The sequence below is a fragment of the Salvelinus fontinalis genome, chromosome 13 (genome assembly GCF_029448725.1).
Source record: "Salvelinus fontinalis isolate EN_2023a chromosome 13, ASM2944872v1, whole genome shotgun sequence".
NCBI classification, from domain to species: domain Eukaryota; kingdom Metazoa; phylum Chordata; class Actinopteri; order Salmoniformes; family Salmonidae; genus Salvelinus; species Salvelinus fontinalis.
Window position 1 is genome coordinate 6579373 of NC_074677.1, and position 10784 is coordinate 6590156.

At 42.0% G+C, this 10784-nt stretch overlaps 2 protein-coding genes across 2 annotated transcripts in view; both read left to right on the forward strand.

The window, feature by feature from the left end:
* Positions 1 to 720: 720 nt before the first annotated feature.
* On the forward strand, positions 721 to 4306 carry hsf5 (heat shock transcription factor family member 5). The gene is made up of 6 exons (XM_055941276.1): positions 721 to 1236; positions 1396 to 1716; positions 1839 to 1936; positions 2097 to 2534; positions 3392 to 3534; positions 4111 to 4306. The coding sequence occupies exons 1-5, from the start codon at positions 723 to 725 to the stop codon at positions 3524 to 3526; spliced, it is 1506 nt and encodes a 501-aa protein (XP_055797251.1). The 5' UTR covers positions 721 to 722; the 3' UTR covers positions 3527 to 3534; positions 4111 to 4306.
* Positions 4307 to 4896: 590 nt separating this feature from the next.
* Positions 4897 to 10784, forward strand: part of LOC129867996 (E3 ubiquitin-protein ligase RNF43-like) — a 229229-nt gene continuing 223341 nt past the window's right edge. The window contains exon 1 of the mRNA XM_055941544.1: positions 4897 to 6676. Coding sequence (XP_055797519.1) covers positions 6437 to 6676 — 240 coding nt within the window. The 5' untranslated portion in view covers positions 4897 to 6436. The remainder of the gene's footprint in view (positions 6677 to 10784) is intronic.

Sequence of the window (10784 nt, forward strand, 5' to 3'; positions counted from 1 at the left end):
TTTGTATTTCTGGGAGTGGTGATTATTATTATTAGCCTTAGGTTTAAAATCAGAGACCACTCTGCAAGAGCTGCCTCCAAAACAAGATTCATGTCGAAAAGAAACGCTAACCTGCGTAAAGTGCAAGGGTGTCAATATATTAAACCGTAACTGTAATAAATGTGTATCCACAAATACACTGAATCTGATTCTGAATGTGTTATAAAACGAAACATTTTCTCAATTCGGAAGTCGTGAACGTCCATAGCTCGAGCTTCGTCTTTGGTTCATCACGCTCGAGGATGTTGGAACGTTTTTTTTTTTTCGTGGAATTTGAACGGATTCAAAACAACTGTTCGGGAATACTTTCAACGGTTCTGAGGGAGATTGATCAAGCTATTGTGTGTTAAACAATACTAGATATAATTACACACATTTACAGAAAATAATCATATTATGAATTTTTAGCTATATACATTGTAGTTTAAACTCCCGTTATTTCCGTTGACTTGCTAAAGTACTTGATAACAGTTTTAGCTAGTCATCTTTGATAACGAACGAGGAACTAGCTAACGTTAGCTACAAGTAACGTTACTAAGCTAACGATGTTAGCTAGCAGCTTGCCAATTGAATCGAGAAAAAAAAATACTATTTAACTAGCTACTTTAATTAGATATTAATATGCACTTGATAAGTTGTCACTGATTTTTTTTTAAATTTTTGTTTCTCAAACAGGCGAAAATATGGAGCTCGAAGAGGAACGCCTCACCATCCCCATCAATCCCAACAATTTTCCAGCGAAATTGTGGCGTTTGGTGAATAACCCCAAAAATCGATCGATACGTTGGGATCCCTGTGGTGAGGGTTTGATAATCGAACAGCAGCTATTTGAATCAGAGCTGCTGTCACCTCAGAAACAAACGTTTGACACCACTGACCTTTTCAAAACAACCAACTTTACAAGCTTCAACCGCCAGCTGAATCTTTATGGGTTCAGGAAGGTGGTCCATGGACCCGGGGGCTCGGAGAAGAATGATGTCTCATCTCCGATGGACGGGATAAAACACCACTTCCACAACCCAAACTTCAAACAACATCATCCCGAACTGCTGGTGAATCTTAAGAGGCTGACAAGCAAAAACAAGGCGAAGATGGAAGCTGGCCTAGAAGTGAACTGCCGGCCCCCAGCAAATCGTTTCCACCGACTCATGGCAAATGGTGATGGTGGTGAGGAGAAAGTTAAAGTAGATAATAGAGGTACACTCAAATTGTCAATCATACCTGTACTTTGTATTTTAAACCAAAACGAGTAGCAACTGTAATTTAATAGCAAATTACTCAAATAACATACATTTTTGTGCCATAACTTCTCAGCCATGATACTCATGATATTGCTGTCATTCAATGTTTCCACAGGTTCCATGTTTGTTGGTCAGGTAAAACGACCATCTCCTTACCAACAGTACCACCAAAGCAGAATCCAGCCCATGAAGGACTATGATCGGACCCCTATCCCACCCCGCGGCTGGATCATGGGTCATGGGGATGCCCCCTCCCCCACCACCTTCTACACAGACAAGGGAATCCCCATATCTGTCATCCACCGGTTCCCTTCAGACACTTCCTGCAATGTGGAGTCCAGTCCGACTACTGTGCACATCCAGCGGGGTTCACAAAGCCTGGCAAACAGCTTGATCCCTCACCATGCTCAGTACCGACCTGGATTCTATTCCCCTGGTAACTATAATATACCATACCATGGAAGCACCCATTAGTTTAATACAGAAACACTGTGATTTCCTCATAAACAGTCATAGAAGTTTATTTATATACTTCTTGGTTGTATTTGCTTTTTTCAGCATCAGTGTGCCAATGCTGCTCCCCAGGCTCAATGGACTCGGACTGCCATAGTGCCCACCAGACAACTCCCTCATACTCCCATTACAGCTATTACCAGGTAGGTGGGAATCTAACTACTACCCATAAAGCAGCATGTCTGCAAATCTTTCCAGTGGGATCTAGATTTCATATGGGTGAAAATATGCGGAGCATATGAGTCAACATTTTATGCTTGAAATTTCAAGCTGTGAAATTTATATTTTGAATCCCATTTCTAGCCAAACTGTCCTGTGGGCTTTCTGTATCCTGGCAATCAAAACCAGGACTGGCAGAGCAGTGAAACCCAGGAGACCAACAAGAGTGATGTCAACTTGGACACAGTCTTCCAGCTAGTGGACGAGTTGCACCACAATTCCCCCAAAATACGCATGGTCAAAGTGGAGACCCCAGAGCGCCAGCAGCTGGTCCTGTCCACCTCTACATCATCAGGGCCCCAGCCCATCACCACTATCCACAGCTCCCCTCACACAGTCAATGTCTCCTCCCAGCTTGACTCCTCATTTAACTCCAACCCAGTGACTCCACGCGGGCCCATCATTATAGCAGTCCCGGGGAACGTTCCTCCTCAGGGAATAGCCATCACTGTCGGTGGTCCCGTGGCTGAGCAGCCAGGGAAGAGGGAGGACAAACCTGTGTCTGTGGATGCCTATCAGAAGGTAATCTATCTTAGCTTTGTAAAAACCTGTGTCTGTGGATGCCTATCAGAAGGTAATCTAGTTTAGCTTTGTAAAAACCTGTGTCTGTGGATGCCTATCAGAAGGTAATCTAGTTTAGCTTTGTAAAAACATGTCTGTGGATGCCTATCAGAAGGTAATCTAGTTTAGCTTTGTAAAAACATGTCTGTGGATGCCTATCAGAAGGTAATCTAGCTTAGTTTTGTAAAAACCTGTCTGTGGATGCCTATCAGAAGGTAATCTAGTTTAGCTTTGTAAAAACCTGTCTGTGGATGCCTATCAGAAGGTAATCTAGCTTAGTTTTGTAAAAACCTGTCTGTGGATGCCTATCAGAAGGTAATCTAGCTTAGCTTTGTAAAAACCTGACTGTGGATGCCTATCAGAAGGTAATCTAGTTTAGCTTTGTAAAAACCTGACTGTGGATGCCTATCAGAAGGTAAACTAGCTTAGTTTTGTAAAAACCTGTCACATGGAGGCTATATCTATCAGAATCAGAATCACTTTTATTTGCCAAGTACATTTACACATACCTGGAATTTGAATATGTGCTGCCAGAAATAGACAAATGTATAGACAGAAATGTACACAGTCAACATACATAATTATACAATAGAAATACAGTAAACATAGAGCTATAGAGTATAGACTGATTTACAGTGAGGATATACAATTTACAAAACCAGCGTATTTAGAACTGTGAGTGGAAAGAGAAAGCAAAAACACTTAGTCCGTATGACTTAGTAGTCAACTTAATAAACAGGTATGGTGTGGATGGTCATCAGCGGTCCTGATGAACTCTGTTGTATAATAGGAGATGGATCATGCTGTGATTTCCCCAGTGCCCTGAGGAAGCTTCAGAGTACATCACCAAGGTGAAGGAGATCCAGGTGGTGGACTCCGAGGTCTGCAGTGTTCTACATGATGTTACTGTCTGCAGCCTCAGCCTGGAGAACGAGCACCAGACAGCAAACTAAATCTCCTGGTAAGACAACTATCCACTTACACCTCTGCACAATCCTTGCTGCTGCTATCTTGGCAAGGTGTCCCTTGTAAAAGAGATTCTATATCTCAATGGGACTTTCCTTGGTAAATAAAAAAAATAGTCAGAGGCTACAGATCCATAGGTAACCGTCCCGATCCCCAGAGATGACGATCCGTATCAAGTTCAATGCATGTGTTTCTTTACATGCTGGTTTTTGTGGCACACTCCGTTCACATTTCTCATTGTCAATCGTACTATGCTATTATATTCAGTTCTGTTTTATGTTATTAGAATACTATCGTTGTGATCTTGCAGACATTGATTTAGCTTTGATCTAACTTAATTAAACAAGCTTCACCATTCGCTAGAGTAGCCTGTGCGTAAGATAGAGAATCGTGCACATGCGCAGAAGCTGTTGGGACCTTTAGCTGTCGGGAAGAGGTGTCCAGAGAAGTCTGATCCGCAGCCACTCCGTTTTAATAAAACAATACACAGTGACGAATAATGTCAACGGTGAGGAATAGATTAGGGGGATCATGACAAAATTAATGTACACATTTTAATTTCATCTTTTAGATCTGAACTTGTTGGTTGAAGTGGCATGCACGCAAGAATGTTGACCATAGTCAGACCAGGATGTCCCAAGTTTTCAGTTTTGCTACCCAGGCTCAAGTCTGAATTTGCTGTAGTTTCTTGTTGAAATACGTTTACCTATGTTACTTGTATGTCACTGATAAAGAAATATATATTTTCCTGATAGTACACATATTGGACATTGTACATAGTTCAGCCCTGTTTTAATTTATTCTTATTTATATGATAACTTTACAGAATTTGAATTGACATATGACAGTTTTATTCTGAATGCTTAATCTTGGAATTAATTAATGCATTCCAAGATTAATTTGTCATTTTAACTTAAAGAACAAGTAGCTTTTAATGTTTATTCCTCATTTGTTTTAGTTTGACACCAAAAAGTTACCTTTTTACATATTTTGAAATGCCACAAAAAAAAATTGTTTTAACCGTTAATTATTTTTTTTAATAATTTTTGACTTCTGGACATGATATAATTGGTTTATAATGTTAAAAGATGATTCTGATTAAAATGTGATATAATTCAGAGGTTCTTTGCGTTTCATTTCTTGCATCTTGTTCTTGTTTGTATGGATGCCTCAAAAGTGGGCTACAGTCTACTGGTAAAGGGTCCAGTCTGGGATCTTTTATCTGTTCCTAAAGGAGATCTGAAGTGACGCTAGGCTGTTACCAGTGTTGTCAGCTGGAGGGCGCCCGGTGTCGTCTTTCGTCTGTTGGAAGTGCAGCTCCACCCTCCGTGACAGGCAGTCAGCAGGTAGACAGACAGACAGTCGATGAGATCCCAGGGGAGGGAGGCTCGACTAGGCATGCTTCAAGGACTTAGGAAATGTACACTCGTGTCTGTTTGCAACTTTTCAACATTTGTATGACCAATATGAGTGTTTTAACGACATAAACGCTGTAAAGCGATTATACATTTGTTAAACCTTTCTTTTCAGTACCTCTTTTAATACTGAAGTTTATATTATTCTTTTTTTAAGCAGCGGCGGGAAGGATCTCTTTTCAGAATTGTTACAACTTTCAGACGTGGAACTCTGGGAAATACTTTTTTGGAGGCTGCCAAGGAGCGAACAGGTTTTAGATGCGTAGCAACTTTAGTGGGCGATAGACATACTTGTGGATGCGTCGGCTGCAGAAATGACACGAGATTTATACTCCTATTTAATTAACTAGTTACATGTTAAGTAACTAATGCAACGATTCCATTGGATTAGTTCAACTTTTCAAGAGTCCGGAAATCTCCGTTGTCAACTTTACAGTGGCATTTTTGTCAATAGATTGTCGCTACGGAGCCTATGAAAGTTACTGTTGCATTTTCGTCGTTTACTGTATTGTCGCCTTTCATCTTGGAATCCGTCATATCAACCTGACTTTGTTCCTCGTGGTTTCTGAAACCTCTGCGTGGGGATATCGTCACAATATCCTATCCAGCGTAAAGACTAGGTGATTTGCTTTTTAGGTATTTGACAACTTGTTGCGTCTGGAGCCCTTCTGCCAGATTTGACTTTTTTTTTTTCTTGCTCTGGAAATGGAATACCGGTACATTGGATACACTTTGGTTTTAAATCAGGCAAAACTGTAGAATGTCTATAGTGGGTTGGGCACGAATTAAAGTACAAACATTGTTGCAAAATGTTTATTGAAATCTTGCCGGTGGTTGAAGATTACAAGAGCCGCCGTGTGCTCGGACTGAACCGATCTGTCTATGACAACTTTAACAAGCACGTTGAAAACGAGGACCGGGCCGCTGTTTATCTCATGTAAGGAGCTCGTGCTGTATGTGAACGGTGAACTAAATGTAAAGTCTATTCAACTATAAGCGACGCAATTCCAATGATTGATTTGATGTTGTCGAACTTGTGCATGCAATGTTTGGCCTCTCCTGTTAGTGATACCGGTTAACACACATGATCTACATCTTATCTTATTAGGCTAAGTATGTTATATTTATTTTATGGTTAGCAATTCCATAATTTAGAAGCAAACGTTCAGATTTTTTTCTTATGAGTGAATATGAAGACCACTTTACTTGGCGTGTTTAATAACTGTTTTTACCTGGAACAAACTTTCAAAGCGGGATAAGAATTCATTACAAAACCACAAGACAACATGGCAGTCCGTGAGTCTTAACACTTTGGATAAAACCCTGTATTTCGAGTCGTTTTCACGGGTTTCTACCATTTCTAACCCATAAAGCAGAGGACCGGCGTTGGGCCATATATTTCTTGTCCTGAATCAACATTGGTGGTTACCAGCTTTTGAAGTCCACGATGTACACCCGGAGCCCGCGGCTACAGCCGATCCAATGATCGTTCTCCAGCGGCGACTGGCCGGGCTCTGGCCGTGGCTGCTCATGGCGGCCCTGCAGGTGGTGTTTGGCCAGACGGGCCTGGAGCTGGCGGCGGCCGTCGAGACGGAGCGCTCGGCCCTCAAGGCTGTCATCAAGGTGACACTGCTGAGAGACGAGCCAACGGGGAAGCCCATCACTCTGGAAGGGCTGTTTGTCGGAGGGAGCGCCGGCTCTGCAGAGGGGAAGCTCATGCAGGTACGTGTCACGTCATTAAGGTTCCCAGGTCCACCAGATCATGTGCAGTGCAATTCAAGTCAAGTGCATACTGGCTACATTTTCTAGTGTGGCTTTCAATAACTATGTGGTAATACATTTTCCAAAGTGTGGATATTGGCTTAAAATATCCCATGCATCTTTAATCAGTTATGTCACGGATTCACTCCGTTGAGATACAGTGTGTTGTATTATAGGTCTGGTAGACCATTGGACTGTGTCTGGTATAGATGCTGTAAAGTGGTCAATGGAACTCGACCGAAACAATGGAAATGTCATGGAAAAGATGCCGGACCTCTGCTTATTATTGGATGGGTGTCAACCCCAATATACAGTATGTTCATGTCATCATCACCAATCAACAGCATTCCTTTTAAAATGACTGACTATCACCACCGCTTTGCTACCAGTTTATACGAACAGGAGTTAGCATTTTGCAGTCACTTATTCTAAACCTGAAAAGGGACAACTTCTAAATGTTATGCAGGGAAAACAATCTATACACTATATGTATACACTATATGTATCCAAAAGTATGTGGACACATGTTCGTTGAACATCTCATTCCTATATCATGGGCATTAAAATGGTGTTGGTCTCCTTTTTGCTGCATTAACAGCCTCCACTTCTGGGAAGGCTTTCCACTAGATGTTGAAACATTGCTTTGGGGGCTTCAGCCACAAGAGCTTTAGTGAGGTCGGGCACTGATGTTGGACGATTAGGCCTGGCTCGCAGTCAGCGTTCCAATTCATCCCAAAGGTGTTCGATGGGGTTGAGATCAGGGCTAGGTGCAGGCTAGTCAAGTTCTTCCACACCGATCTCAACAAACCATTTCAGTTTGGACCTAGCTTTGTGCACGGGGGCTTTGTCATGCTGAAACAGGAAAGGGCCTTCCCCAAACTGTTGCCACAAGTTTGGAAGCACAGCATCGCAGTGGTGGAAAAATAACCCAATTATCATACTTCAGTAAAAGTAAAGATAGAAAACGACTAAAGTAAAAGTCACCCAGTAAAATACTACTTGAATAAAATGATCTGTTTTTAAATATACTTAAGTATATTTTAGCAATTACATTGACTTTTTATACTTACATATCAAAAGTAAAAGTATGAATCATTTCAAATTCTTTATATTAAGCAAACCAGATGGTAGCGTTCTCCTGGCATCCGCCAAACCCAGATTTGTCCGTCGGACTGCCAGACAATGAAGCGTGATTCATCACTCCAGAGAACACGTTTCCACTGCACCAGAGTCCAAAAGCGGTGAGCTTTACACCACTCCAGCCGACTCTTGGCATTGCGCATGGTGATCTTAGGCTTGTGTGCGGCTGCAATGCCATGAAACCCATTTCATGAAGCTCTGACGAACAGTTCTCGTGCTGATGTTTCTTCCATAGGCGGCTTGGAACTCGGTAGTGTGTGTTGCAACTCAGGACAAGATTTTTACGCGCTTCAGCTGTCCCGTTCTGTGAGCTTGTGTGGCCTACCACTTCATGGCTGAGCTGTTGTTGCTCCTGGACGTTTCCACTTCACAATAACAGCACTTACAGTTGATCGAAGAAGCTCTAGCAGGGCAGAAATGTGCAGCTCTGATTTGTTGGAAAGGTGGCATCTTATGATGGTGCCAAGTTGAAAGTCACTGAGCTCTTCAGTACGGGCCATTCTGCTGCTAATGTTTGTCTATAGAGATTGCATGGCTGTGTGCTTGATTTAATACACCTGTCAGCAACGGGTGTGGCTGAGATAGCTGAATCCACTAATTTGAAGGGGTGTCCACACACCTTTGGGTACGTAGTGTATATCCAAATCAGTACAAATCAGTCCAATACATAAATCATGATGGGTTTGACTTATATCCACTAAGTTAGATCAGATTTGTTGACTATGCCAATCCAACGTCCTTCTATCCCCCACAGTCTGCGTTCCATTGACATCTTTACTGCATCTTATTCACATCGAGAGCACCACAGGCATCATGCCCCGTTTGAGCTGATGGTTATGGCTTGTTATAACCATGTTTTCCACCCTGGCTCGCTTCACTTTGGCACGTTCACCTTGGCAAACTGAAGTTAACACTGTGTCATATCCCAAACCACCAAAGAACCCCCATAGACAAACAGGGTTCAATCTCAGGCCAACTTTTTTGTAATCTTGTTGATCTCAGTCACTATAATGTAATAGGTTATTGATCTGCTAGACCTATAATGCTGTCGCTATAGTGGAAGCTGCCTTTGTTATCACTCGTTGTTATGCTGTTTTGTGTGATGACAGAACATCCACATTCTTCCGGAACAATAGTGTTGACATACAGTACATATTTGTATTTTTATTGTTTTTCTTCCTGCCTGTCGATACCATACAGGTTAGGGTTGAGAGTGCCAACTTCTCCACCCAAAAATTTTAATCAAGCTGATAGATTTGTAGTTACCTAAATTATTAGAGCCAGCCATTCTCTGAAGTTGCCGGAAAACACCACGTTTTAATATTTCATACTGAACATAGTGATTTAAACATCAATCAATGCATTCCATTCCATGTTCAATAGTTGAGATCAAAAGCTGCATTTAAAAACCATATTTGTATAATTGACTCATGCCCTTACTGGGCAGAATGCACATGCCAAAACTATAGGCATACAAGTGGTCTTTACTGTAATCTTTACTGTACATCTTTACTGTACATTTTCCCTCTCCTACTATTCTGCAAACCAGGCCCCTCACTCTGGTGCGTAGTTTTCTCATTCTCATTCTGATTCATACATGGATTCGGGTTGTTGGGGAACTAAAGCAAGGCTAAGTCAATTTATTTCCGATCGGAGAAGAAAGGGAGGACAGATGAGGTACTGTAGGGTCTTGTCTGTCCTCACTCACCAGGTGCGGGAGGCATTTTGAATGGATAACCAGATGCTGCAGACAGCCATAATTGATAAGAAAGTACATGGCCTTTTCCATGGGGGAAAGTTCAATATTAGACATGGTGGTGAAGAGGAGTACAGTGGATTTTATAAGAAATATATGCTCATCTACATTTGCTTTAATGTTTGTGTGTGTGTGTACACGCTTGCAGCCGAATGTGTGTACACTTAGAAAACATGGTTCCAAAAGGGTTCTTTGGCTGTCCCCGTAGGAGAACCCTTTCAAGAACCCTTTTCCCCCCCAGATAGAACACTTTTTGGTTCCATTTCGAACCTTCTGTAGAAAGGGTTCTACATGGAACCCAAAAGGGTTCTACTTCAAACCAAAAAGTGTTATTGAAAGGGTTCTCCTATGAGGACACCCAAAGAACCCTTTAAGGTTCTAGAGAGCACCTTTTTTTCCTAAGAGTGTATGTGTGATGTTGATTCTTGATAACATGTATTTTTAGAGCGGTATTTCCATAGCAGTGTTGCTGAGAAGATCAGAGGAATCATTCATTTACATTGAGGCAACGAGGCCTTTCGTTCTTTATAACACTGTGTTTCTGTGATATGTCACGTTAGATCTGAGCGATAACGTTGGACTTGACCTGGAAGGAGGAGTGCATTACAGTGTGACAGTTTATTTTTTGTAAGAAAGTAGTTTCTAGATTCCTGCTTTACTGAGGGTGCATCCCAAATGCCATCCCTTTCTCCATATTGTGCACCATTTTTGATCAGGGCCCATAGGACACTGGGCAAAAGTAGGGCAGATAAGTATACAGCAAATTGGGTGGCATTTGGGCTGCATCCTGGTGTTCTACACCAGAAGACAAGGTTGATCAGGGTTGTGGAAGTGATGGCTGACATTACAGTATTTCCCTGAAGGTGTGAAGTGATCGTTAGGCTTCTGACTGCTGTTGTTCACTCAGCTCAGTTTACTTACCTGGGGACGATGACGGTTCTAATCCAGCGGACGATAAGATCCCTGTTTATTTTTCCTTCAGGTGAACACAAATCCCAACGCCACTCGTGAGTGTATCCTGCGATGATGGTGATGACGTTTGGCCGGCTCTGCTGGGGACAAATGAGATACTCTGGTCTAGGCCTGGGGTACACCACTTCATATTGAATCAACATGTATTCACTTCTAATTCACATTGCGGTCCTCTTTAAGCACTCAATTGTTGGTGGAGTT

Excerpts from the sequence above, each read along its gene's own strand:
- hsf5 (XM_055941276.1), top strand. The coding sequence starts at position 723 with ATGGAGCTCGAAGAGGAACGCCTCACCATCCCCATCAATCCCAACAAT. Across the intron at positions 1,237-1,395 it reads AGTTAAAGTAGATAATAGAG|GTTCCATGTTTGTTGGTCAG; the intron begins GTACACTCAAAT and ends ATGTTTCCACAG. Across the intron at positions 1,717-1,838 it reads ACCTGGATTCTATTCCCCTG|CATCAGTGTGCCAATGCTGC; the intron begins GTAACTATAATA and ends TGCTTTTTTCAG.